The 27,659-nt window shown below is 48.7% G+C and overlaps 7 protein-coding genes across 7 annotated transcripts; 2 read left to right on the plus strand and 5 right to left on the minus strand.

Moving 5' to 3' along the window:
- Nucleotides 1-417: 417 nt before the first annotated feature.
- BKA67DRAFT_515368 (uncharacterized protein) lies at nt 418-8,287 on the plus strand (the record flags this gene model as incomplete). The annotated part of the gene is made up of 12 exons (XM_046097720.1): nt 418-592; nt 660-1,131; nt 1,186-1,494; nt 1,548-1,672; nt 1,725-1,810; nt 1,926-4,981; nt 5,053-5,269; nt 5,336-6,025; nt 6,075-6,281; nt 6,328-6,830; nt 6,892-7,366; nt 7,424-8,287. 12 exons carry the CDS (start codon nt 418-420, stop codon nt 8,285-8,287), a joined length of 7,179 nt encoding a protein of 2,392 aa, XP_045960271.1.
- Nucleotides 8,288-9,895: 1,608 nt separating this feature from the next.
- Nucleotides 9,896-13,081, minus strand: BKA67DRAFT_253944 (uncharacterized protein). The gene is made up of 3 exons (XM_046095762.1): nt 12,881-13,081; nt 11,559-12,696; nt 9,896-11,507 (listed from the first exon to the last, which is right to left on the minus strand). Exons 1-3 carry the CDS (start codon nt 12,949-12,951, stop codon nt 9,975-9,977), a joined length of 2,742 nt encoding a protein of 913 aa, XP_045960272.1. The 5' UTR covers nt 12,952-13,081; the 3' UTR covers nt 9,896-9,974.
- Nucleotides 13,082-13,256: 175 nt separating this feature from the next.
- BKA67DRAFT_503304 (uncharacterized protein) lies at nt 13,257-14,216 on the minus strand (the record flags this gene model as incomplete). Its single annotated transcript, XM_046097099.1, has 1 exon — nt 13,257-14,216. A coding segment is annotated over one exon (960 nt), but the record flags the coding sequence as incomplete, so codon positions are not given.
- Nucleotides 14,217-15,014: 798 nt separating this feature from the next.
- BKA67DRAFT_534913 (uncharacterized protein) lies at nt 15,015-17,092 on the minus strand (the record flags this gene model as incomplete). The annotated part of the gene is made up of 2 exons (XM_046099936.1): nt 15,015-16,138; nt 16,189-17,092. The coding sequence occupies 2 exons, from the start codon at nt 17,090-17,092 to the stop codon at nt 15,015-15,017; spliced, it is 2,028 nt and encodes a 675-aa protein (XP_045960274.1).
- A 705-nt stretch (nt 17,093-17,797) lies between these two features.
- Nucleotides 17,798-19,899, minus strand: BKA67DRAFT_562441 (cytochrome P450). The gene is made up of 4 exons (XM_046102598.1): nt 19,565-19,899; nt 19,350-19,500; nt 19,241-19,269; nt 17,798-19,146 (listed from the first exon to the last, which is right to left on the minus strand). Exons 1-4 carry the CDS (start codon nt 19,643-19,645, stop codon nt 17,851-17,853), a joined length of 1,557 nt encoding a protein of 518 aa, XP_045960275.1. The 5' UTR covers nt 19,646-19,899; the 3' UTR covers nt 17,798-17,850.
- A 691-nt stretch (nt 19,900-20,590) lies between these two features.
- Nucleotides 20,591-22,338, plus strand: BKA67DRAFT_534915 (putative amino acid permease; the record flags this gene model as incomplete). The annotated part of the gene is made up of 3 exons (XM_046099937.1): nt 20,591-20,716; nt 20,818-21,813; nt 21,913-22,338. 3 exons carry the CDS (start codon nt 20,591-20,593, stop codon nt 22,336-22,338), a joined length of 1,548 nt encoding a protein of 515 aa, XP_045960276.1.
- A 1,359-nt stretch (nt 22,339-23,697) lies between these two features.
- BKA67DRAFT_603780 (sterol 24-C-methyltransferase) lies at nt 23,698-25,299 on the minus strand. The gene is made up of 2 exons (XM_046105350.1): nt 24,816-25,299; nt 23,698-24,729 (listed from the first exon to the last, which is right to left on the minus strand). The coding sequence occupies exons 1-2, from the start codon at nt 25,058-25,060 to the stop codon at nt 23,820-23,822; spliced, it is 1,155 nt and encodes a 384-aa protein (XP_045960277.1). The 5' UTR covers nt 25,061-25,299; the 3' UTR covers nt 23,698-23,819.
- Nucleotides 25,300-27,659: the final 2,360 nt, after the last annotated feature.

Here is a 27,659-nt window from a genome sequence, read left to right on the forward strand (position 1 = left end):
GGTCTGGATCATCATACACTAGTATAGGACTATTCGCACGCCACGAAAGATGATCTATGCAGGATTATACGGACCATAGAAGCGAGATGATTTTTGTTGGCTCTTCAAAAATACTAACCAACTTGAGGATCGCGTAAAATCGCTAAGCACCTCAACCACATGTACGATAACTAGGTATTACACAACTCATTCCGTAGTAGCGGCCAGACTAGTCAGTAATAACATGGGCATCTAAAGCCGAGACCGATAGACATTCCTGCCTCTCTTGTAGATATAAGATGGAATCGGCTGTCTCATAAAGTTGAGTAGCTCTCGAGAATACCTTGCATGTCTGCAATCAACTGTAACTTTCTCTTCTACGGCCTGACTTTGAAGATTTCTTTGAGGGGAAGTTGATCCCTCTAAAATACCACAAACATGGCCCCACACAGTACCGTAGACTATGAGGCATCTCACCCAAATGGGTACCACAATGGCATCAATGGCACGAATGGCGTCAATGGTGGTTCACCACACGTAACCAATGGAGTTAATGGGCATGCCCATCCCACAGCAGCTCTGTCACCCGAACCTATTGCAATCATTGGAATCGGTATGTTAACTTTTCTGATATTCATCTTTGACCAGAGAATTTCTGATACTGACCTATTGGTTATTAGGATGTCGTCTCCCAGGAGGCTGCGACTCTAGCACGACGCTATGGGACCTCTTAGCGTCTGGGAGGTCCGCCCAAGGTCCAATTCCAAATTCCAGATTCAACGTCGATGGTTTTTACCATCCTAATGTAGATCGTCCTGGTAGTATGAACACCACGGGCGGATACTTCATTGATGAAGACATTCGTGGCTTCGAAAACTCATTTTTTGGAATCAATAACCTAGAGGCCATGTACATGGACCCACAGCAAAGAAAACTTCTGGAGGTTGTCTTTGAATGTCTCGAAAACGCAGGTGTCACATTGGAGCAGGCTTCTGGGGCAAATATTGGCTGCTATGTCGGAAACTTTGTTACCGACTTCATCACTATGCAGCTTAAGGACCCGGAATACGTCCATCGCTATACTGCGACGGGTCTCGGAACGACAATCCTAGCTAATCGAATTAGTCATGCGTTCAACTTAAAGGGTCCCAGGTATGGTCCTCAATACCAAGGGTTTTGAGATGGAGTGCTGATATATCCATATAGTTTCGTTCTTGACACAGCCTGTTCCTCGTCTCTCTACTGCTTACATGTGGCCTGCTCAGCCCTTTGGGCTGGAGAGTGTACTTCTGCACTTGTAGCTGGGGCCAATCTTATTCAGTCTCCAGATCAACATCTGGGTACGATGAAGGCTGGAGTTTTATCCAAAACGTCTACTTGCCATACTTTTGACTCTTCAGCCGATGGATACGGTAGAGCAGAAGGCGTCGGAGTTTTATTAGTTAAAAAACTCAGCGATGCAATCAGAGATGGCGACACAATTCGCTCCGTTATACGTGGAACCGCTATTAACAGGTAAATTGCCACGTCGTATGTGACTGTTCTAGGTGATACTAAATACATAATAGCAATGGAAAAACAAACGGCATAACACTCCCTAGCGCAGATGGCCAGGAAGCTGTGATACGAAAGGCCTACGACCAAGCGGGCCTTGATTACTATGGGACTCAATATGTTGAGTGCCACGGAACAGGTAACAGCCCAGCACCTCATAAAAACACGAAACACAACTTACAACGTATTAGGTACTGCTGTTGGAGACCCTATCGAAGTCGAGGCATTGTCACGAGTTTTCCAGAGGCCGAAAGGCTCACCACTGCTCATTGGCTCAGTAAGTTGAATGAAATTGCAGGCATAATCTTGCGAATAGTATAGTTTACACAAACCACTCATTATTTCATCTACACTTCTTGAATTTGCTAATTTGCTTTATTGTTATTATTAAGGTCAAGACCAACTTGGGCCACAGCGAGGCTGCGAGTGGTATCTCAAGTATTATCAAGGTCACACTTGCTTTGGAGAAGGGTCAAATCCCACCTACGGTCGGTGTAAAACAGATCAACCCAAAAATCAAAACCGATGATTGGAATGTCAAGATCGTTACTGAGACTGCGGAATGGCCGTGGAATAAGCATGACCCGAGAAGGTCTTTCAGAAGAGCGAGTATCAACTCATTCGGTTATGGAGGTGCCAATGCACACTGTATCATAGAGTCAGCCGAGATGCACGTTCCGAGAGGCTACAAGAACTCTTCAGAAGCGATACCGCTAGCCAGGACCACGATGCTGTTGCCGTTCTCGGCAACAAATATTGAGGCGCTTAAGCACAGGGTCACCGATCTGGCCAAAGTTCTGGACAGCCGTGTCATCAGTACTGCTGATGCTGCCTACACTTTGGGAACCAAGCGATCGCATCTTCCAGTCCGTGGTTTTCTGCTTGCCGGCCACACTTTACACAAGGATCTGAGTATTGATAACTTACGATTACCCATCGAAGGCAAGTCGTACTCAAAGTTTCCTTTGGCATTTGTCTTCACTGGTCAGGGTGCTCAATGGGCTCAAATGGGTTTCGAGCTTATGGAAGAGTTTCCCAGTTTTCGAAGGAGCATACAACGGCTAGATTCGGCCCTCCAAACGCTGCCCCATGCACCAACATGGACTCTGCAGGGTGCTATTCTCGAGCCTGCAGAGACAAGCACGATCAATCAAGCTTCGAGAAGTCAACCTGTGTGCACTGCTATACAGATCGCCTTGATCCAACTACTGGCACAATGGGGCATTCACCCTTCCACAGTCTTAGGTCATTCGTCAGGAGAGATAGCCGCTGCCTATGCCGCTGGTCATATATCATCAGAACAGGCGATCGCGTTTGCTTACTATCGCGGATATGTGGTGGCTAAGAGCAAGATGGTTGGAGCGATGATGGCGGCCGGGTTAGGTCAAGCCGAAGCTACGGCCAAGATTGAAGAACTTGGCCTATCTACGAAGATCAGAGTCGCTTGTGTTAATTCACCAAGCAGTACTACCATCAGCGGAGACGTTGATGGCATCAACCTGTTCAAGGAGGCTCTGGATAGCAATGGTACATTTGCGAGGCTCCTGAAGACTGACGGCAAAGCATATCATTCTCATCACATGACAGTGGTTGGCGATGAGTACGAAAACCTTTTGGAATCAGCTATGCTCCACTTGGAAGACGGACCTTTGTTACGGTCCGATGTTCGGTTTATCTCCTCCGTCACTGGCAATGTGTTTCATGACTCGTTTGGTCCAGATTACTGGAGGCGAAACCTTGAGTCGCCTGTCTTGTTCAGCAGCGCAGTTGAGCAGACTATCAAGATCGGGTCATATCATATGGTAGAGATTGGACCTCACTCTGCACTGGAACTTCCCATCAAGCAGATTAGGTCACACTTGAACATTAATGAGAGCAAGGCCCATTATGGTTCTGTTCTATCTCGCGGGAAGAACTCCATCACTACCGTCTTAAATCTCATTGGCGATTTATATCTCCATGGACACGAGATTTCGTTCAAGTCAGTGAACTTTATCGACTCGTCTATCCCGAAACGTAAAGTATCGGGATATCAAGGTACCTTCCTTAACGACCTGCCCAATTACCGGTGGAATTACGACGATGTGGTTTTCAACGAGCCTCGAGCCAGTGTTGAGTGGAGGACCCGCAAGCACAAGAGACATGACCTCCTTGGATCTATGGTTCTGGGCGACGGTGGTCTTATCAAGACATGGCGAAACATCCTGAAATCGAAGGATGTCCCATGGATTGAGGGGCATAAGCTGGATCATACTACAGTTTTTCCTGCTGCGGGATATATAGCCATGGCCATCGAGGCTATATCCCAAATAACGCAAAACACGTCTCCGAGCAAGCCAGGCTTCATAATTCGCGATGTTAAAATCTTGAAGGCATTTCCATTGCCACAGGAGGAAAACAGTCCCGGCACAGAGCTTTTTACTACTCTCCACCCTGTTGAGTCAGAGACCGGGACATGGCATCAATTCACTATTAGTACGTTCGATCTAGGTCAAGCGACTATCCATTCAAGTGGCCTAATTAAGCTCGACGAGGCAACAACATCGATCAAGCGGAGCCTAGGAGTCGACGAGAAACTCATGGAGCCCTCCGCCCCTCGAACCTGGTACAAGAGATTCACCAAAGCCGGACTCAACTACCAAGACAAGTTCCAATGTCTCACAGAGATCCAGTGCCATGGGAAGAGAGAGTTGATGCACACGCACGCCAAGACAGGCTTGCTCCAAGGGGGTGGCGAAGGCCTGACGTCGGAGTCAGACTATGTTATTCACCCTGTCACTATTGATGGACTTCTCCAAGCTGGAATCATTGCCAGCACTGCCGGTCAGGTCAATAAACTCGACGCCAAAGTCCCAGTTCAGATCGAGCAGATCAGGATACACAGCCCGACAGTCCGTAGTGGAGAAACAATGAGTGTCGACGCAATCTCAGTCCCTATGGGGTTTGGAACTATCAAGATCTCAGCTGAGCTCTACAATGACGTCGGCCAAGTTTTCATGCAGATTGATCAGTGCCGTGCGGTTGTCTACAATAGTGGTACGCAGCAAGCTCCTGAAGATGAAAGACACCCTATGCTTCGGGTGCTGTGGAAACCGGATATCACAACCTTTGCGAGTGAAGATCAAATCACCTTCTCGAATTTTATCCAGAAGTTTGCTTCCACTTTTAAAGTGCAGGGTGGGCAGCCAGGCGAGATTGGTATCGCCGCTGCCTTAGATCTAATCTGCCACAAAGATCCCAAGTTGCACGTCCTTAACCTTTGGCCCGAAGCTGATGACTTCCTCACTGAGCTTTTGCGATTGGAAACTCCATTCCGAAGGAGCAAAGGCTACACTAGTGGGTTTATCAATGAAGAGGGAGAGGTATTTTCACAGGTAGCACCCTCTTCTGGAGAGGCAGTGAAACCACTCCCGATCCCCAAGGATCAAGCCTTCAACGTCATAATAATGTCACCGGTAAGTCCTGATGGAGATGGCTTACTTGCGCAACTTCACTAAACTATGCATAGACTAGCAAAAGCTCAACGGCTCCACGCCCTTTCGACAAGGTCGTGTCCTTGCTTGCTGATAAAGGCACTATCCTTTTGAATGGCACTGTTCCTGAGTCTGAACGTTTTGGAGGCCGAAAGTTTACAACACTTCAATCTCAAAATGTAGCTGACCAAAACGTCACATTGGTGCAGCTTCAAGAAGAGTCGAGTAGCACGACTAATGACTCCGAAAGAGACGTTTTCTTGGTGAGTACATACAGCGCATGCCTAGCCTTCAGAGCGCACTTTTCTAACTTATCGTTCTCGATGTAGGTTGAACGCGATCCAGATCATGAGCTGAACACGCAACTTGCTCTTGACGTATCTCGATACACCGGGCGTCCAGTTCACCGCATTTCTCTGGACAAGGTAACTCCAGCGGCCCTTGGACCTCGGGCCACCGTGATAGCCACGGTTGAATTACAAGAAGCCCTCCTCTCCAATATGAGCAGCGAGGAGATGGCCCTCGTCAAAAACCTGACGGATAATGCATCCGTTCTTATTTGGCTCACTGGCGGCGGGCTCTTCGCGGGTGCCAAGCCAGAATTTGCTGTCGTATATGGATTAAGCCGGGCCCTGATGCTTGAGCAGCCATCGTTGCGGTTCTTCACCATCGATGTTGATCCGAAGAATATCGACCTGAAGTCAACAGGCAGGAACGTCGTCAAGGTCTTACAACAAGTTTTGGAAAGTCCAGCCCCAGACTTCGAGTTTATACAAGATTCCGGAGCACTACACATCAGTCGTTTTGTACCAGATGAGACATCGAATCGAACTTTCCGAAGGAAACAAGGTCTCGAGAGCCTTCATGCACCCCTAGCTGAAGTAAAACCGGGCAATTTCATCATTGGAGCTCCTGGTCAACTCGACTCTATTCTCTTTGAGAGTGAGCAACGTGACGAGGGAGATCTCCCATCCGGCCACGTTAAAGTAGATGTCAAGGCCGTCGGATTGACACCTCAGGTGCGTTCACTAGACACAATTTACAGGTTGAATGCTAATATTGGTACAGGATTTGGACGTCTTCACTGGTGACTCTAAAGTGGCTGGAACGTCTAGCTCATCTCAGTTCACTGGCGTTGTTACTGCCATTGGAACAAATGTTACTAGTTTGGCGCCCGGCGATCGCGTTGTGGTCCTGGCCCCGGGGCGTTTCGCAACAACTGAGCAAGTGCCAGACTGGGCGTGTCAAAAGCTTGTAGAAGGTGAAGATCTTACGGTAAGTGAAATTTTGAGCCGGTAGACTGGTTACTAACATGTTTAAGATCGTGTCAAGCATCCCCGTTCCATTTATCACCGCTTTATATGCGATTCACCACCAAGCACATCTAGAAAATGGAGACTCTGTTCTCATCTCTTGCGGCACAGAATTGGCGGGTGTGATTGCAATTCGTATCGCACAGAAGGTCGGTGCTGAAGTCTTCGTTGTTGCTCCTGAAAACTTGAAGGCAGACCTGGTCAGCCTACATGGGCTGTCACCCGACAACGTCTTCGAAACTGGGGACGCTGCCGTTCTTGAGAAGGTACTCCGCAAGACAGACGGCAATGGCGTTGATGCAGTCCTAGATTTCAATTCTCGGCAGCCTTTCCCAGACAGTTTGACTTTATCCGCTGGATTTGGCCGCCTGGTACGAATTGGGCAGAAGGCTAATACGAGCAACTTGTCTGCCACCTCCAATGCAAGTCACAAGAACGTCGCAATCTTCAATCTAGATATAGCATACCTTCTTGGCATTAAGTCTTCCGCAGGAAGAAAAGTCCTCCAAAGGTAGATTCCCCTGGAACTACCGTTGGCCTAATCCTCTCCCCGTTCACTGACATGCGTGCAGGCTATTTGCAGACGCCATCGCCCTATACCGCGAAGATAACTTGCACCTCGATGAGAACTTACAAATCTTCAATGTTGACCGAGTAGCGGACGCGTTCCGTAGTGTTGCATCCAAATCTGCCGGTGGCGTGGTAGTGTCGTTCCAGGTCGAAACATCGGTAGTCAAGACGATCCCCCTCAAGTACACCACCAACCTCAGCCCCGACAAGGTATACATCATGGTCGGTTGTCTTGGTGGCCTCGGTCGAAGCATCAGTAAGTGGATGGTCAAGCGAGGCGCTAGAAAGTTCGTTTTCATGGGCCGCACCGGCACAGATCGAGCCCCGGCCCGACGACTAGTCGATGACTTGAGCCGCTCTGGTGCGAAGGTGACTGTCATTCGTGGCGACGTAGTCAATTACGCAGACGTTGATAAAGCCATCAAGGCTGCGGACGGCCCTATAGGTGGTGTCATTCAGGCTGCAATGGGACTTGATGTGAGTACTCCTTTGCACACCCAGACGTATTTGAAAGATTGCTGACTAGTTTCGCAGGAGGCTCTATTTACGACCATGTCAAGTGAATACTGGCACACAGGTCTGGCACCGAAGCTAACTGGTACTTGGAACCTACACAACGCCCTTCATGGCCAAGAGTCCGAATTAGACTTCTTCTTGATGACGTCCTCAGTCTCTGGCAGCGTCGGCACAGCAACAGAGGGCAACTACTGCAGTGCCAATTACTTCCTTGATGTCTTTGCCCGTTACCGTCGCCATCTTGGTTTGTCTGCTATTTCCGTCGGGTTGGGGATGATCTCCGAGGTCGGCTACCTACACGAGAACCCAGAAATCGAAGCCCTTCTCATCCGGAAAGGTATCCAGGCCATCAACGAAGACGAGATGCTGCAGATAATTGATGTCTCTATCTCATCTAAGTGGACTCCATTGGACGACTATGACTCGTTGGCCCATGCTCACGTCCTCACTGGCTTGGAGCCACTAGGGCTCAAGGAGCTGCGGGCAAAGGGTTTCGAGGGTACCAGTCCCGTCATGGGCGACCCACGTGCATCTCTCCTTTCTGCTGCTATTGATGACCAGGATGACGGATCCAACAACGCTGCCAACAGTGGATTGCCGGCAGAAGTAGCTCAAGCACTGGAATCTGGAGAGTCCCTTGAAAACGCCGTGCTCAAGGCTCTAGGCAAGAAGTTCTCGAACCTTGTTCTTGTGGCCGCGGATAAGTTGGATACTACCAAGCCGATTAACGACATCGGAGTTGATAGTATGCTGGCTGCCGAGTTCCGAGGGTGGTTATTCCAGATTTTCCAAGTGGATGTTCCTTTCTTGACCTTACTCTCGAACACTACCACACTGCTCTCACTTGCAGAACTAGTGACTAAAAGTATAGAGACGGCTTGAACCAAAGATTGATTTTTTGATACTTAGAGTCTACTAACTTAAAATGGCAGTCGGCATTTGACTTAGTCACTGTCTGACGGCTGATCAGATGAGACCAATTGGATAAAGATTACCAGGTTAGCTAGATAGCTTTCTATCATACTTACGGTGCTCTAATAATGCCAGCCCCATACTCAACATTTGACCTGTTTCTTCGAATTCTAAATAAATATCATCGATGATTGCTTCACAGTCCATGACAGTATCTATGTCATAATTCTATCGAAATTTACAAACTTGCAATTCGACGTTGTTCATCAGTACATACATCGTATTTAATATGTTAAGAGTAGCAAGGGTCTTAAGACATTTAAATATCGCATGTATAAATTACATAGCTCGATCACTTGATCTGAGTTGGAAAGTGATAAGATGCCGAAGCTATCTAGGTATAGACTTTGGTCTCAACTTAAGGTATCTTCTGGCTTTGAACCACTAAAGTGACAAGCGACTAAGAGGAAGCTGACTGCTCGTTTTTGAAGCTAATGTTAACAAAATCCTTCATTTTTGTGCTCGATTGATGCCGAGTGGTTCTACATGAGGGCAACAAATTGGGTCACCTTGGCCGAAAAAACGACTGTTCCACCCTATCGTTATAGATATCAAAGAAAAATACATGAGAAGAACCTTCCTCCCAATTTCATTCGGCTTGATGAGAAAGCCACCCGATCCACCGAAACATGTTTCGCGATATTGACCACACGCTAATGTATCAGCTGTGCTACGCTCCCACCTAGCACAACTTATTCGACGGCCATAAAACGGAGAATTTCCGAAGATTGGTATGGCGATGCAAAAGAATGCGACAGAATGTGTTCCTCCGCAGGGCTCGCGAATTCTATGATCACTAGAATATGTATTTCAACGTTGATAGACACGTCACGTATGATGATCAATAGTAGTATATTGATATGGAGTGAGATGAGGACCAGAGCTATTATCTATTCCACTAAAAGCTACCTAGAATGGTTGCCCTAGGTGTGTACCTGAGGCATCCATCAATTATTCCCCTTCTATGGTCGACCCTTGCACTCACGTATGACTAGGGTAATGGCTAGACATTCGCTGTGACACTAGAAAGGAAGTAAGATCCACGGCATATCGTTGCTGGAACGGTACTAGGTTATACCTTATCTACTGCCCATCCAAGTGAGACGATGGCGATGGTCATGATGTTTATAAGCATGACTCCCGTTGTGCAGAGCCGAAAGGGAAACTAATCGTAGGGCTCATGGCCATATTCAAATCATTCTGATTTAATGCAACATGAACAAAACTGTGGTTCTGCCTGAAATTTGTCGCAAGAACTATAAGTTCTGCACAGTAAAAAGAAACGCCAGGAATAGTGTTAAACTATGGAGAGCCTTCTTCCTTCAAGGCAATCAAACGGAACGAGCTCCACTGATACCATTAATAGGTGTATTCAAAAGATATGCGTATATGCCTTCTAGAAATCCTTTTGCATTCTCGGAGAATGACACTCCATCTGTATTCGCATTTGCGATGTTTCCAGGATCTTATAGTCAGCATTAGGTTGTGAGACTCTACGGTTTGCGCGGCGCTCCAGGAGGAATGTTGCACTGCTAAAGGTCAAAGTTAGAAGTTGTCATCATCCAGTATGACGAAAGAGATAATTCTCTTCAATTGACTAATAACGCTCAAGAACCCACTGCCTCCTCTCCTCCGCCTCCATAGGCTCTAGCACGCCAAGCTCGGCGGTCTTGACATCGACATACCTCTGCACGAACTCCCGGCCCAACCAACCGACCAGCTCCGTGTCCTTCTGTAAGATCTGTAACGCCTCTCTCAAGTCCTTGGGTAGCATGGTCGTGATGCCCAACTCCCTCCTCTCGTCCTCGCTCAACTTGGCTGGGTCTCCCTGATAGTCACTCCACCTCAGCTTCTCTTTGGCCACAAACCCGTGCGTGCCGGCAGAAACGACAGCAGCGATCACAAAGTAGGGGTTCGCGAGTCCGTCGACCGTCTTCAGCTCCCAGTGGCTATCTCTGCACTTGCGCAGCGGGGCCTCCTTGTTCTGGGTGCCCCAGGTGACCCAGCGGCCGCCGGCCCAGGCCGAATCGACCATGCGCTCGTAGCTCGTGGGGTTGCTGTATGCGAAGGCGATGAGGGCCGGGAGGTGCCTGAGGATACCGGCGTAGAACGGCTCGTAGACCTCCCTCCTGTCTCCGCCGTGCGAGGCGATGGACATGTGCATGTGGCTTGCGCTTCCGCAGTTCGTCGGGAACGGCTTAGGGTGCAGCGTCATCCTGAACCCGTGCCTGGCTGCTATAGCTTCGACGATCTGTCGGGTGTGTAGGAGAGCCTCGCAGGCCTCCATGGGTGACTTGGCTGGCAACACGATCTCGTACTGGCCTAAGGCGTTCTCGGGATGGAACATTTCAATATCGATTCCTGCATCGGTTAGGGCATCGAGGATCTCGTCGATGGCGGTGTTAAAGCTGCCTTCCCGACCTGTATCGGCGAGGACGCGGGACATGCTCCACGCATGGCCATCGTTGCGTAGAGTGAGATATTTCTCGGGACTGTTGCGGTCGGGATTGCGTTCCACGACAACGAACTCGAGCTCGAAACCCACGAGAAACTCTAAACCATGACTTCTTGCATTTTCTACAGACTTTCTGAGCAGTGTCTTAGGGCAAAGGTTAGACTCCGTGCCATTTTCGTTCCTAGCCTCGCAGAAAACAGACACATGACCTTCAGTTGGGCCAGATACCAAGGAATGTAAGTTGATCTGCAGATCATACACGCCCGAGGATGACACATTCGGGATTATCATATCCGTCTGCAGCAGGCCGAAACAGGCATTGGTTAGGGAGCAGGTCACAGGTTTGCCACGCTTCACTAGGTCCAAAACCCGTCGCAAGGGTATCAGTCGACACCTTGTGCTGGATGTGTAGTCATGCCAGCAAACCCTGAGCCATTTACATTTGCGATCAACCACCAATGATGTAAGCCTCTCGATGAGGAGCGGCGATCGCATTCGTTTGAGGTCCTCTTTGCCCTCCACATGATTTACTACTGCCGTGGATTGGGACAAAGAACTCAGTGGTTTCAGACCGAGATTGTAGAGATCGTTTGAATTGTTGTAAAAGATGTCCTGGACAAGCTGGATGGCTTGACCCTCCTCAAGCTGACCACTGGCTACGTGTCCTCCAATAATCTGATTTGCTAGTCAGAAGATACGGTGCAGAGAGAGCAATAAGAGTCTTACAGTTTTCACTACCGATCGAATTTGCGTCAAAGCAATCAGATACATCTCTGGGTGTGAATGGCCGTCCGTACTCAAGAGGACTTTTGACCAAGGAGTGAGCTCGAGAACTTGCTTTAATATTCCCTCTTGCCCGTCTTGGTTTAAAAAAGGGAAAACCTCCCCAATATCAGCGTAGACATTGGGATACATGGTGGCGAGGTATCCTGCTTCTCTGGTCCATGGATAGCTTGAGTGGAGCAGGACGATAGGTACTTCCGGGTATTGACTTATGAAAGTCTGCATGTGCGACGGAGAAGACTTGGTCAGTATGATGTCTGTATCCCCCAGGCCTGTGTGGAACTGGATCGGTTTCTTGTACTCCGACTTGCTAAGCTTGATATTGCTTGCTGTCATATGAACTAAGGCATGATTGAGCGGCAGCGCATGCTCGGGACGTTTGAACGGATCGCCCCGTTGTTTCTCGTGTATTTCAACCATGGATTGAAAGGCTCGCCTCGCTCTCTCCGAAAGCTTGTCGCTTTTCCAAGGTATATCGAGACCGCCTCTGTAGCAGATGACGGACTTGAACCCGACGACTTCGGGATCTGCGATCGACCGCTTGATCTCATTTTCGAAAACTTTGAGGAATTCCTGCAGGAGTGTATCCGACGACGAGGAGCCCTTGCTCGTGGACAGGACACTCTCAAAGATGCCACTGGCGACCGTCTCGATCCTGACGATGCGCTTGCATTTGCTTTTGACAAACGCATCGTGCCAGGAATACCGTTGAATCTCGTCGGCGCCCCCGAACCCATCATCTAGAAGTAGCGTCTGGATGCCCTCGAGACATGTCCTAGTCCATGCATCCCAGTCCTTAGCACGCTCTTCCGCGACAGCAGATTCAACCGCTGTCCAAGTCCGCTCACATCCTAGCGTTTGTGCAAGGCATTTTGTTGCACGAATATGTGCGAGACTGGTTTTGGAGTGTTCTAGCGCCTTATCGCCTTGCGCTTCCGATGCAATGGACAGTAAAGGCACTTTGTTGCTATGATTTGGCTTGAGAAGGTTGTGACAATGGTTGTCAATCAACGGTGTGCTGGCGATTGCATCATTCAATGCGTTGAAGGCGCCAAACGTCGCCATGGTGGGTGAAGCTGCTCTGATAACCGTCAACAGATTTCTCCAGCCACGACACACGTGCACATGCAGAGTGAACAGCCTGCTGGGGAATAGGGAGGCAGAAATCGAGGACGTAATAAAGGTGAGGTTTGTTTAATGCTGACAGATACCGGGAGGCTTACTTGGAGCGGCCATATGCAAGATCGGGAGCACTGGCCACTAACCTTAGTCCCTGCAAGTCGGCGGTCCACAGCATGCATGTGCTGGTGCCAGGGTGCTCCAGTACACCTCTCATTTTCGAGAGTCAATCCGTGTGAACACGGGGTTTGAGTCGTGCAACAGGGCTCATAGAAATATGGGTAATTGAGACCTATATCGAGGTTCAAGGCTCAGGCCAAGGTGGTTCGCTTGAGAATTCTGATACTACTGCTTCGCGGTGGTATAGAGCCTAGTCTAGTCTAAAGACACAGAACATGAGACTGGCCTTCCCGTTGCCGCTATGGCCCCAGTCCAGCCTGAATAGTTCCACATTGAAATTACCGTTGGCAGATGACTTTACTCGTCGAACGTCATCTTCTTTCCTGCCGCTGCGGGCTGCGTGGTCTCTTCTCGCCGCGGAGGCCTCTGCCCATCCTGCTGGTCCCTTGGCGGCCTGTCTTTTCCGAAACGCTTTTTGTACCGCACCTGATCATCCTCGGCGAATTGGATCTTGAGATCTCTTCCACGTATCCTGTTGACCCACCACTTTCGCATCTTGTACTTCTTTTCGCCAGCGTCTGCGTCCTCGCCGTCCTTTGGCTCTTTGAAGTCGTCCTCGGTCTCGATTTCCTCCTTTATCCGGACAAAACCCTTGACTGCGGATTCGGCTGACTCGACCAGCTTGAACTTGACCCAGCCAAAGCCCTTGCACTTTCCGGAGTCCTCGAAGGTGGCCACCTTGACCCAGTCAATCTCACCGCACTTCTCAAAATGGGCCCATAGGTCATCCTCTGTAGCCTGGAAGGGCAGGTTTCCGACGTAGATCTTCCTGCTGCCGTCGACTTTCTTGGTGTCTTCCGTGTCGGCTTCTGCGGTTTCCGTGTTTTCTTTCTGCGGCCTCCCCTCGAAGCTGGAGGAGCTCTTGATCAAGACATTGCGGCCCTCCAACAGAGTCTCGGTGAGCGACATGGCAGCGACAGCAGCAGCCTCCGTGTCGAAGTCGATGTACGCGAAGCCTCTGTTCTGCGGCTTCTTCTCCTCGCCAGGGAATCGTGGTCGGGCATTCTTGTTTGTCGGCAGGTTCACTCTTGTGATGTTGGCCTCCTGGATGACACCGCCGGACTGCTCGACCAGCCACTTGAAGAGGTCGGCTCTTGTGAGGTAGAAAGGCAGGTTTCCTATCCAGATGCCGTACTCGGAGCGCTTAGACTTCTTATCCTTGGCGTTCTCGGCCTCATCGTCGCTGTTCGGCTTGGCGGGGAGTGGCTTTCCTTTCTTGAGGAGGCGCTTGGCCTTCTTGGAAGGTGGTTCGGGAAGAGAAAGGTCGACCTCGATCTCATCTACTTGTGTCTTGCGCTTCTTGGAGTCAATTTGCGGCGTCGGCTCGGGGGAGCTCGACGGCGTCGGAGACGACATGATTGTGAATCTGTCAAGCCGGTCTCGATCGTCTGTCTGAAAGGTGCCTGCTCTTGATGTCCTGGTCAAGATGTTTGTGGGTACCGTGTTCCGGTGCTCTTCTCGGTATTTCCAATGGAGAATTCAATTGCGGACTCTGCCCGTCGGGAATTTTTTCTGGGGCAGATAAGATAACAAGTGAGATAACAGATAACGCTGATGATAGTGACACTGAAGCTACACCCAACTGAATATGCACCTAGCGGGTATGAGCCCATTTGCGCACCCCCTTATGAATCTGCACAATTATGAATAAACACGAAAAAGAAGCAATATTTACAGTAGATACACGGTCAAGCTGAATTCTTAACACTAAATTAATAGCGAGTACAATCCTAGCGACACCATGATTCTAACCGGCGCTATGGCGCATAATGGGAACATTTCCAGCAGAGGTCATTCAAGGTCTGGTGGACTAGTACTAACCTTAGTCTAGTCACAATCAATCGTCGCCCATGAGAGTACTGTATATTCGCCGAGCTGTGAGAGGCGCTTGGAGGCCAGGCAACTGCTCTTCGGTTTCCATTATAATGAGGTTGGACTCATTGGTTAGAAGTACATATCATGGCTACGAGCTGACGATGCGACATTTCCCAAGCGACAGATCTCAGCGATCAAACGCCATTGGCTTGATTGGTACAGGAAGGGTTGATTTCCAAGCGACCCGCCAGAGAATCAAGTCTGACATGGTGACACAGGCGCCACTCATCCGCTACCTATCCGTGTGAACGCCAGGTTTCCTACACGGTCCTCTTTCAACTGCACGTTCATGCATTTTGCTCCCTCTTCCAATTTGCCGATCGTCAATGGCTGGAACACAGCTCTGTCTTCTGGCCACAGCCCGAATCCGGTTCTGAAGTAGGCGATTGCTGATGATTTCAGGACCGGGCCGTTCCGAGTCAGAAGGACAGTGATTACGAGAATTAGAGCTCCCAGCACTGTCTCAGTCAAAGGTAAAACGATCCATGGCCAGCGGACGTAAATGAATGTTTCCTTGAAATAGGCAGTGCCAGCAATGACCTCTGCATCCCAGTTGTCCCCGGAAGTCGAAGAACGTATCTGCCCATTAATAGCAGAAACTACGTTGTTCAACACATCGAAAGGGTGTTGCCGACTTAAGGCAGTTCCAAACCCAGCGCCAAAGTTGACATTGCCCTGGCCAAGATACGTGGTCTGCAGAACATACTCGCTATTCGACAGCGCTTGACTCAAGTACATTCCCAAATATATTTCAGTCGCAGCTGACACGTTGTAGACTGTTTGGTTGGAAGCTGTTGTGTACGTATTGGTCCGCGCATTCCATTCCCCGGTATGGTAGAATAATTTCTCTGACGAGCTAGAACCTTCTTGGATGCTGGTAGCTGAGAGTTCCGTGTTATTCACAGTTTTCTCGCACCAGGTGAAATTGGCACGATACACATCGATCGGAAGAGTAGTGCTCTTTTCATCCCAGTAATCTGTCATGTTGACAGCTACAAATTCCCATGACCCAGATATCCCAGTCCTTCGGAATACCGAGTTGAATGACGGCCCTGTATCATTCATCTGTATAGCAGTGCTCGGTGACCAATTCGGAAGGCTGTAATTGCAATGCAACTCCGGAAATACTGGCTTCGGTTCGTAGCTACAGCTGGCGTTTATAATATCGGTAATCATTTCCGTGTCCATACAGAGAGCAAGAATTTTGAACTCCGGTACCGTGCATCGGGTGGCGGGTTGAGGACAGCTGAAGTAAGGCTGGAATGGCGTGTTTTTACCTACCGCAGCTGCGTTACTGACAGAGGACTGGAAAGCGAAAGTGTCGACCGATGGTTCAAATGCTGTGCTGGCTATTCATTGTAAGTATTGCAACACGATTTGGCGTGGAGAGAATATCTACCTCCTGAACGCATCGTCCATGGTCTTTCAAAAGCCTTCGAGGTGTAATTTGTAGCAATCCCCATCTGGACAGTTACATTATGAAGTTCAGTTTCCTGGACGGGGAACTCCAAAACTTGCTGAGCGCACGCCTCTATTCCCAACGTGGCTATAGCGACCAGTGCGAGTGCGGCGGCTAGACGCGCTCGTGCACGCAAACATATTTTTGCCAGTAACATGATCGACCCCCAAGGACCACGGCTGGCATCATCAAACGTTTGAATATCGACGAGCTTCCTTTCATTGAGCTCGAAATGACGCCACTTCAACTGACTGGTGCATGCAGCAAGTGACACCAACAAGTTTGCTTTGGCCAGTGTTGTCAGAACGGCAATCACAGTGTTGGGTTGAATCGGAAGGCGCCAATCCGCAAGTGGTGTGTTGTCAATACGAAAAAGCATCACAATCAATGCAACCATGCACCCAATACACAGGACCATTGCAAGTATCTCCCACCACCACCACCACGATACAGGGCCCTCCTGATAACCAGAGTTTCGCGCTTCCTTCCAAGATTGCTTGTGCTGCAGCGGTGTAGAAACATTTTCTTCCTGCTCTTGATCACCGTGAAGGACCGTCTCGTAAACAATGTGATTATGCATAGTAGATGTGGATAAGTCGCTGACAGATATGTTGTTGCGGTCAATCAAAAATTGATTATACCCCTCCCAGTCTGGTCTGTTCCTGACATTATTATTGACATCGAACATTTCGGGAGCTCCAAGAAAACCCGAACGGTAGTCATGTGTATTTTGAACTATTGTGTCATTGTATACTCGGTATGATTGAACATCGTCCGCTTCATGAGGTCTTCGTTGGTATGAGAAGTCATCGGTCGTTAATGCTCCGGATGATGCGTCGTTCATTGTGAAGACTAAATAAATCTGCAAATGCGTCCTCGGAAGCTCGAGCGCGCGCAAGGCTCCTGAGTATTGGGTCATTTATGTGCTTTGGGATCCTGTGCATAGCACATCTAATTTGGCCCCCACTGGCACACTCGGAGCTGAAACTGCAGTGCTACCACACCAAGTAAGCACAGCCTTATTGAGTGCACCAATTCTCAGCTCCTGGATAGCCCATTGACAAAAACTGTGCGGACAGCTCCGCCGGGTAGCCAATGAGGGGATAGATAGATGTATATCTATAAATGGGGAGCCAGGTTAGCAACGCCGCTCTATGCGCGCAACGTCGTGCGTCCCCTGCAAAATTGAAGTTCCCAAGCACTTGTGCATCTTAGGAATACACTAAGATTGTTCTTGTTTGATATAATCTAAGCATTGACCCTTAATGGTACCTGCGACCGCGGCGCACGACTATTGACACAAGACTAGAAGCAAGACGAAGTGTTGCCCTAAGCTGGTATTACGGACGTAGCCGTCACAAATAATTTCTTCTACCCTCCATAAAACGTATAGCTCTTCAGTCCGATAATAATATCAAGTGTGAATAAAAGGTTAATTTCTTATAAATATATTTTTAATTAAACGTAAGTTATTGGAAATAATAGCGTCATTTATTTATTAATTGAAATGAAATATATTAAATAAATATTTATAAGTTATAATTACTTTGCTTCCTATCATAGATCATTACTCTGTTGAAACTCCACACTAAAATTATCTTATCAATCCTTCAAACGTAATTGAACTTTAAGGCCATCTGCATAACCAATGATCCAGTCATTAATGAAAAACTCATCGCCCCTAGTCCCCCCACGGTTCAAAGATGCCCTCATGTTACGAGAGCTTGATTCCTTGACAATCAAATCATACCTGTAGACTATATGAAACAACGCTGCTTGAATTGCATGGTAGGCCACCATTTTCCCTGGGCATGCCCGCGGACCTTTCAGGAAAGGGCTAAAGGCAGCAATCATCCTTGGGTCGATCGGTCGTTCGAGCCACCTCTCGGGGCGGTACTCATGGGGATAAGGGTAGATGCCCGGGTTTCGGTGCAGTGCGTACGTAGACGTCCCCAGCGTCATGCCTGCCGGTACCGTTACTCCGTCCACCACGATAGACCCCGCATTGACTTCTCGTGGTATGCTGCTCGGCTTGGGTGGTGTAAGCCGCATCGTCTCGTCGATGCACGCGCGCAGGTACTTGAGCGACGCCAGTGTGGCGTCTGTGATGTGTTCCGGGTCTGCGGCGCTGGACCTGATCTCCTCTGTCGCTTTTGCTAGCGCGTCTGGATGACTGCCCCAATAGAAAAGGGTAGCGAGTATAGTCAACCGTACGGCATCACTTCCTGCCGCAATAAGTAGCGAGCTATCGGCTCGCAGATCAATCTCGCTGTAGAGATCTGCCTTGATAAGCTTTCCGAATATGTCGCTTGGCTCGTTGCCACCGGCCTTCTCGTCGTCCATTCTATGGGCCCGTTCGTTTACTTGGCTCTCGGCAAGATTTTGATACCTCTGCACGTTTGTTACGTACCGCATGCCCAGACGCGACGGCCACCTCGAGCCTAGGAGCCGGCGGAAAAATTGCAGGGAGCGTGCGAACCCGCTCCAGTACAGGAACAGGCTAGCATCTTGCAAACACATTGGAACCCAACGGAACTTGGCGTACCGGAGCATATCCATTGACCGCCCAAAGGCAATAGTGGTGATGACATCAAACGCATACCAGGCTGCCGCGTTGTTGACGTCGATAAGCCCACCGTTTCTGCCAGCATCCTCCCATACGACCGACGTGAATTTCTGCGCAAGGTCGTTGATAATATGGAAACTTTTCTCCCGAGAAGGCATCATACGATCGAGCACCCTGCGCCGTGCTGCGTGGGACTCGCTGTCTTGTGTCATCTGGATGCTTTGGCCACCTTCGGCCCCACCGTCGAGAAGCCCGTAGAACTCGTCGCCTTTGAACACATTCGCGGATTTCGCATGGATGGTTTGGAGGGCTGAGAGTGTATCGAACGAGAGCTAGATTATGTACATCTGGAATGAGCAAAAACGCAAATCATCTGGTCACATCAAGGTTATATCCTCTGACGAAGAAACTAGGATGTGTACATACCGAGTCGGGTCCGATGCGTACCACGCTTCCTGTTATAACGTGGTCAAAAAAAGAAAAAAAGTAATCGTGAAAGCAAGATTAATACTCGACATAATCGAAGTGCACTAACCGTGCTTCCGGTGAGCTTCGATCTCACATATGTGTCGATTCCCTTGGCGGCATTGCCATATCCTGGGTAGTCCCGATATGCGTTGGAGGAACGGGCCAGGTATTCCGGCGAGAGGGTGGAACCAGAGACGATAAGAAACAAGTCCAAGCAACTGGGCTGTTAGTATTCAAGAAAAGTGTAAAACTGTTAAAGGACCATAGAAGATTGAGACGTACGAAGGCAGCGAATGCTAGAGCGCCACAAATTGCAACTCTAATACTAGCATACCACCATGATTGTTCCAAAATGCCATCCATGATAATTTATGTTTTGTTAGTTTTTTGTTAGATATATAGTTCCAGGTTTCGTGGTCTAATATACAACAATGACTTGACTGTCGAAATACTCCAAAAAGCGTTCAGAGAAAGAGTTTTGGTAATGTGAAAGCCTAAAAGGGTGGCGACTCCCAGAACACGAGTTTCATGATTTTATCGGATTATCGACACTGAGTTGATGCCAGTCCAGTCTGTAACTTGATTTTGCCGATTCTCAAATATGCAGAATATCAATATTGTCCATGCTCAAAGTGCGGGGAACCAGCTCTTGCGTTATCAATTCCCGTCAAGATAAGTCCATAGATGCAGGCCGCCACAATCTGCCGAATGCAACAATTTGCGAGATAAGAGCGGTCTTCCTGCAGTGCTACTCTTATTACTTGAATTATTGGATGAACGGTAGCCTCATTCCAATATTCTTCTCCTAGACATAGCAAGCGCCAGATCTCGTAGTACACGAATGCATGATTACAGCATCCGGCGAACGGATATCCAACATCTTCCACCAAGCCGATTCTGTAGCTTTAAATAACTATTCGGTTACCTATACTAGATTGAATGTAAATTAAGGACTCATCAGTAGCGGAAACTTCGATTGCCAGGCCATGTCTTAAGGCGGAGCTCGTTTCGAGACGCAACGGACCGCCGTGGCCGCATTCTGCGGCATGCAGCCTCCGTATACTGAGCTCATGCATTGTTACATGACACGTCTGCCGCAGTGGTAGCACGCCACTCCACTTGGCACAGTGATAAAACTTACTCTGTTCTGGTGATCAGAGAGCTCTTGCCGTTGAACAACGTTCCCGAGCTTTTTGGGCCACACACCAACCTAATCAGTGCTAATAATTTTACGAAGATCTACTTCACGCCACCGAGAAAGGTCTGCTGATACAACGCAATTCACAGACTCGGCGAGACTCTTTTATAATGGCCCAAGACATGCGCGTAGTTGTCGACGATGGCAAGGTGGAGGTGACTCAGTCACACCTCGGGGAGAAACTTGATATATACAATTCCGAGCTGGAGAGCAACTCGACCGAGGGAATAGTCGAGGTACTGAAATCATGCTCGGGAGAAAGCTTGTATTGAAGACACTTAAAAAGTGTTTTCGTATTTCTCATTACTTCTCCCGAAGTCCAGCTAATCATCCATAGAGATACATATCCTATCTCCCAACCCTTTACTTCGGCTTTACCCTGCAGGCCTGCTGGGAAGCCGTGGGTCTCTCCCTCCAGCTGAATCTACTCAACGGGGGTCCTGCCTCGCTTGTCTATGGCGGCCTACTCACTAGCATTGGGTCCATTCTAATAGCGCTCTCCCTGGCCGAAATGGCCTCAGCCGACCCGGCAGTCGGCGCGCAATATCGATGGTCGGCGGCATTCGCGCCTTTCGCCCCGCGCTTCTGGGGCCTGTTCCAGGGCTGGATCACGGTGTTTGCATGGATGACGAGCACGGCCGCTAGCCTGGCGTACCTGGCGCAGAGCCTGTTGGCCGTTGTCGTCCTGTGGCATCCTGAATTTGAGGTGCAGGCCTGGCAGAACGCCCTGGTGATGTGTGCGTTTTGCATCCCCCCACTCGTGGTTAATCTGTGGTTCAGGCGCATCATCGTTCCCTTGGAGTGGATGGGCGCTGTGGGACACGGTGTCTTCTGGATCGCGAGCATGGCAGTTCTGGGCGCGCTGGCGCCTAGAAGCAGCCATACTGCCGTGTGGACGAACTTGACCACCGGGCTCAGTGGCTGGGACCAGCCGTGGGTCACGTTCGGAATCGGGATCTTGCCTCTCGCTTTCCCGACCACGTCGTTTGATGGTGTAATCCACATGAGTCAAGAGGTCAAGGACGCCAAGCGGAACGTGCCGGCCGCCATGGTGTTGTCCGTCGTGTTGAATTGCGTCATGATGTTTGTTTGGTTGGTTGTGGCGGCGTACTCTCTCGGGAATGTGGATGTTCTAGCAGAAGCGCCGCTGGGCGTGGCCCTCGTCGGCCTGTACATGCAGGCCACTGGATCGAAGGAGGCATCGACATTCTTGATCATTTGCCACACTTTCATTATCTATGTCTCGCTTGCCAACATCTTTGCCTCGTCCGCCAGGCTAACTCGAGCCTTCAGCGTGAACAACGGACTGCCATTTTCGAAACATATTGCTCATGTAAGTTAAATCTCTGAGAATAAGCCAGGAACTCACTGGCAGGTGGCTTCTCGTCTTACTAGTATGATGGTACCCAAATAGCTAACACACAGACCAAAGGTATCCCGTCGCTTCAATCAGCCCTTACCCGCCCTCTTTCTTGTTATCTCGGTGTGTCTCATTCTATGCATTATCTCAATCGGTAGCACCACCGCGTTTAATGCGATGATATCAATTCCCTTGATCGCCTTATACATCTCCTATGGAATTCCTATAGCGTTCCTTCTCGCTTTGAGGATTCGTGGGTGCGCCCCCGACCTCGGCCCGTTCCGTCTTCGTCGGGCTGGTATCTTGGTGAACGGCTTATCGGTCGCCTACATCTTATATGTCTTGATCTTCGCGGCGCTTCCAACGGTCCTACCCGTCACCTCCGCAAATATGAACTATGCCGGGCCCGTCGTGTTAGCTGTTATGTTGGCGGCTGGAGCGGATTGGTGCGTATCTGGTTGGAAACGCTTTAAGTTGCCAGGGGCAATTACCAATTGACGACGCACTAGGATGTGCGGAAAACTGAACTTATTCATGGTCCCCAATATTTGATACAGCGCATCCCTGTTCAGCAGCTAATAGCATTTGCCTATTCCTCTAACAAGACGCGAATAGTCTGTTTGCTGGACATATTTCACATAAATGCAAAGCTATATCGAGACAAGATTTAATCTAATAATTTGCCGCACAAACATACACCTTTGAATCTATGCTAGTGATATTTCAACTACAGGGACTACCTATAACTTCAGGTCGTCTCTTGACCATTTAAACTCACTGATTGATGGTCCGAAAAAGATAGCCTGAACAAAAGAAAGCATCGTCGTTACGGATGAAGTTCGAGCTATATTAGGAGGAATGAGTGAAACCCGCAGTCCCCGGAGCGAGCCAGGTGGCTAGGTAAAGAAAGCATGGCGCTAGTGAACAATGTTTTTTCCATCAAAGGTTAGAGAAAAGAAAAGAAATAGTCATTCTTATGGCTGTTCCGAATATCATGATATCATACGTAAGTGCTCGTTGCTGTTCTTTAAGGGCGACCCGCAGCAATCAATGAAGGTGCTGGCTATTTCAAGACGACGAGCCTATCACGATAGCTGGCGCGAAATCTTAACGCGACAATAACTTGATCAACGCTCAAGACGTCAATCATCTTGCACATATTGTGTATAATTGGCCATTGCTCCGAAGAACGGTGTGATTGAGCTCTGCCTGCTAACAAGTCATAATTGTACAATATAACACTGATTATCTCACATTATTCAAATTGATAAATACACGTATATGTGAAGTTAGATTGTTTTGGCGTAGGTGGCTGTATATGGACTTCTTAGATGAAGCAGCCTTTCATAATCGTTCTTTCGTATAGAAATGATCGAACAATCGATTAGCTACGGATATCAAGAGTCATGAGCTTTAATTGTATGCTCATGGTCATATTTTTTATCTAAGTAAGAGCAGCTGATTTCTGTACACGTAATTAGGAGAATAGTTTATAGCTGCTAAACGTGCATAAATTCCAGTATAAACCAGTGAGACAGATCAGCGCATGACTGGGTGCATGTACCTTTTCAGTGCGCATATGAACACAACTTGTAGAGCGTCGCGGGAAGCGGAGGGTCGGAGTTTATCCGGTATCGGACTGCTATTGGGTATATAAGGGCTGTAATCCTCCATATGCGATAGAGAGTAGGGCTCAGCGCGTCGATACTAGCACCCTAGCACTCCCTTGCAACACCATCGTTTGGTACGGAGATGAGGCTGTGTAAATACTGTTTATCGATGTTTCAACACTGCATCATACGATAGCTAGGTTGGGTCTGACTCATGAAACTTCGAAAACATGCGATCTGAGGACAACCCAGTTCTACTGGCATTAATATATCACACCGGATTTGCTAGTCCTAAAGACGCGCAAACGGTTGGTCGTGGGGAAACGTTGTCTGAACAATTCGCCTTACAGCCCCCAGCTCCTCCGGAAGCTAACCACTCTCTCTTACTGCCGGCTTCCGTCCAATCATAAGATACATAGGCGTAAAGAGCTTCTGCTTTCCCCCAGCAACAAGCGCATCCGCGGCGGTGGCCAATGCGTCCGCCGTTTTCTTTGTGCCCCCGGGCGCAACACCAACTGCCTCCAAGAACCCTGTGAAATGGTGCGCAACGGATCGACCCCAGTGTGTCATGCGTATGCAAGCGAATGCATCGAAAATCGATTGCATGTACTTCATTTCGCCCGCAATCGGCCAATACCACGGCAAGTAGTCTGGACGATCTGCCAGATCCTCATGACAAAGCAGTTCAAAGCCTACAGACTTCATGGCCTCGACACCCTTAGATATGGTCACCATGTTAGAGATTCCGCTTCCCAGCTCTATATCCAAACGAATACGACGATGCTCCACATTTTCGCAGTCGTAGTCATCTGTCATCAGCCATTCATACACACCACAAGTACCACCAGGCCTTAACACCCGAAACATCTCACCGTAGACGACCTCAAGTCTGGGTGCGTGTACGGTAGCCTCAATAGCATACACAGCGTCAAAAGTGTTATCGGGGAAGGGCATCTGCATGAAGTCTCCCTTGACGAACTTCAGCTGGTCCGAAAGCTTCTCCTTGACGGCATAGCGTATTGCACGGTCGATTTGGTAGTCGCTGTTGTTTAAGCCAGTTATGTGTGCACCGGTGAACTTGGAGATCTCGCGAGCCGGGCCGCCAACGCCGCAGCCCACGTCTAGAACTCTCATACCCTCCTTGATGCCAGTATGATAAGCGAGATAATGTTCATGGCGGGCAATTGCGTTGCAAATACGCTCACCCAGAGAGAAGCGGCAGAAATGGAACGACTGCCCCCAACCATACTCGTAAAGATCGGAAGCGAGGTTATAGTAGCTGACAAATGATTAGGTCGCTAGGACGTGAGATGATGGATGTGCATGAAGATGGGTGACGGGAGGGGACGGAAATAAGCGACCTACTGTTTGGTAAGACTGGCATACTCAGCCTTTCTGGACTCTCGGTCGCCCGCAGTCTCCTCATCAGCCCTTTTGTTTTCGAAATGTTTGAAGTACTCGTCAACAGCGACTTTCTTTGCCTCACTATTCTTACTGAACATGGCAGCCACGCCTCCATTAGCCTGCGCTGAGCTTCCGTGTAGCATTTTGTTAAAGTCGGCATCACGTTTGTGATCCTCCATTTCCAGTCCACCCGCTACACCAACCATGGCTGCAAAAATTGGGATATCAAGAGAAAAGAGTTGGCTGATATCTGCGGAAGTTTGGGCAGGAACGATACCTGAGCAAGTCAGGCCTCACAGTGGTATTGTTGAAGTCCAGGTACTGCAGTGCACAAACTTCTTATATAATACTAGGGGTCTTTGCCAGCTGTGAGTATGTCAAAGCGGCCAATGGCCGGATTCAACTGAACCTAGTTGTCGTATTTCGTTTTGAAGTCAAAAGTGCGAACACGAATACGAACAAGAAATCGACGCCTGGGTCTCCACAATGCTTTTATATTGAGATTGATTTAGACAAAAATATGATTTGGAAGACCTTGTTGATCAAGCCCGCAAATAATCGCGTCTACAAGATTTAACACGAATACGGAAACAGTACGTGGATGGAGTTAATCTTGTCCTCCTTGGCTCCGCCATCTCTGCGACAGCTGAAAAGTTGAACAAAGGACATTTGAACCGTTGAATTGGCGTTAGATCCATCTGTGCAATAAAAGCCATCGGTTCGCTGGTTGTAGACGCCAAAAAAGCATATCTGGTCAGCGTGTAGCCGCTAACCTGATTGTCTGTGTCATGGCTCGTGTCAGAAGAGCGCGTGGAAGAACAAGATACTCCCATTTGCTAGATACGCTCCAGGACTCCGGTCCCTCGTTGAAATCGATACTCGTTCATGGCAATGGGCCAAAATGAGGAAATTGCAGCTGGACTCGATTATATCTTATTCTATCCTATTTACTTAATTGGCAAGACTGTCAAACCTGACGAGCTCTGACTCTCTGCATTGGGGCACGAAACCTCGACACTGCCAGCGAGCGACAGAATAAGAAACACCGTAGACGTGAGACTTACTACATCGAGTGCTCATGGTGATACAGGCTCTCGTAATCAGCCGAATAAGTCAGATTTTGAGCAAGCAATCATCAGGGGCATAGGTCGTTGTGAATCCGACAAGCTCAGCCCTTCCCCCTTGGCAGCCTTCAGTGTCCGGCAGGGCCACCATGACATTCACACCTCAACTGCGCTATGGTGGTCAGTCCTACACCTTAGCTGAGCTATTTCAAAATACACGCATAACACTTTTAATTAACTATTGTATTAGAATCGATCTTATATTGTAGCTATACGTCATTATGAATGAATTTCAAATAAACCTAAAGTAAATCTCAAGTTAAAATATATAGTTAGAATCAACTGTGAATTAGTTTACATGTTTATTCATAAATTACACGATCGCATGCATAGTAACATTTAAGCGGTTTGGGCAACGACTACGGATCCCTACAGCTAATCGAAACCTTAGTGGGCCACTTATAGCATAACTCAGCTAACCTAAAGCACAGATCACCATAGCTGGGTTGATGTGTAGTATCCACCCGTCGCTAAAACTTACAAGGGGGCGCTTGTCTGTATGGATCCGTAGTCTCTGTGTACCATAGTATGTAACCTAGTACAGATCCGTACACTACATCCACTGAAGCTTTTGGTATATTACTGATCACCCACCGCCGCGTGCACGCGTTTAAATGTCATACTATACTATGTAATCAGTAACATCCCGGCATCCGCTACATTCGACAGTTCAGTGTACTATGGTAGTGTATGTTACCTCTGATTAGCGGTCGCAAAAAGGCTTTATGCGATGATAGAGAGAAATGGCAACGGTGATTCCGTAAGAAGGCACAGTATCTTGAAATTCAATTGTGTCTGGAGGAGATATCTGGGTCCACAACTGAAAGCGCGCGCAGTCACAGTGGTGTAAGAAGATTGGAAACAGGAAGCGAGAGAAGTTGCCGGAAGAATTCGAGCTTCCAGTAGTATTGGACTTAGCTCGACTGCGTGGCTCTCTGGCCAGACGCTCCGACACCCATTGATTTATTGTGAACTCCACCCTTGGCCTCGTGAAAGATGGAGTTTCGATTACCGAGACGGCAAGCGTTGCTATTGGAGACCATGGATTACTCATTAGGGTGCGCAAAAAGGGTCTCCGTAGAATCAGCGCACCACCGATTGGTTCGCTTTTGGCTTCCCGCTCTTGCAAAGATAACGGCGATTGGCTCAACCATGATAATGGTTATCCACCATAATCCCCACATTGCCAAAAGCCTTTACATAGTTCACGTTAATTTCTTCAAGGCAGAAATTCTAATGCTCGAACTTTATCCACATAATAGTAATATCATGCAGTATTTGTTGAAACCAAAGTCTTATACTGGAAGTTTTGGAGTGGTTCCCACTTTGTTGAGCGCTTGGCAGCACCCGCACAGAGATCTGTCGGAAGTTACATGGACGTCCGTCTAGAACTGTTGTCTCGCTTGGCTGCCAAGGCGTTATTTCCTCAATAGCTTGCGGATCGCAAACAGTCCGTACAAATACACTATAAGCCATCATAGCCGCTGTACGGGAACGCCCCTTATTCTCATGATCGGATTGGGGCCAGTCAACCGCTTCGACGCTACGTAGTTACGGAGCTATGCGACAACACGCATAAGGGCTGAAGAGTCGTCATTTTAGTCGTCGAACGGAAGGGAGAGTGAGCCTCAAAATCATTGTCGCCTCACTGTCATGTGGGTTCAGCACTAGACTAACTCGA

Source organism: Truncatella angustata (assembly GCF_020726525.1).
Source record: "Truncatella angustata strain MPI-SDFR-AT-0073 chromosome Unknown BKA67scaffold_3, whole genome shotgun sequence".
Taxonomy (NCBI): domain Eukaryota; kingdom Fungi; phylum Ascomycota; class Sordariomycetes; order Amphisphaeriales; family Sporocadaceae; genus Truncatella; species Truncatella angustata.

Bases quoted from the DNA above. Each gene is read 5' to 3' on its own strand.
- BKA67DRAFT_253944 (XM_046095762.1), bottom strand. From the start codon at position 12,951: ATGAGAGGTGTACTGGAGCACCCTGGCACCAGCACATGCATGCTGTGG. The intron at 12,697-12,880 runs GTTAGTGGCCAG...GACGGTTATCAG, and splicing joins GCCGACTTGCAGGGACTAAG to AGCAGCTTCACCCACCATGG. The intron at 11,508-11,558 runs GTAAGACTCTTA...CTAGCAAATCAG, and splicing joins TTCGATCGGTAGTGAAAACT to ATTATTGGAGGACACGTAGC.
- BKA67DRAFT_562441 (XM_046102598.1), bottom strand. From the start codon at position 19,645: ATGGATGGCATTTTGGAACAATCATGGTGGTATGCTAGTATTAGAGTT. The intron at 19,501-19,564 runs GTACGTCTCAAT...CTAACAGCCCAG, and splicing joins CTCTAGCATTCGCTGCCTTC to TTGCTTGGACTTGTTTCTTA. The intron at 19,147-19,240 runs GTATGTACACAT...TACATAATCTAG, and splicing joins TACGCATCGGACCCGACTCG to CTCTCGTTCGATACACTCTC.
- BKA67DRAFT_603780 (XM_046105350.1), bottom strand. From the start codon at position 25,060: ATGGTTGGTGTAGCGGGTGGACTGGAAATGGAGGATCACAAACGTGAT. The intron at 24,730-24,815 runs GTAGGTCGCTTA...ATCATTTGTCAG, and splicing joins TATGCCAGTCTTACCAAACA to CTACTATAACCTCGCTTCCG.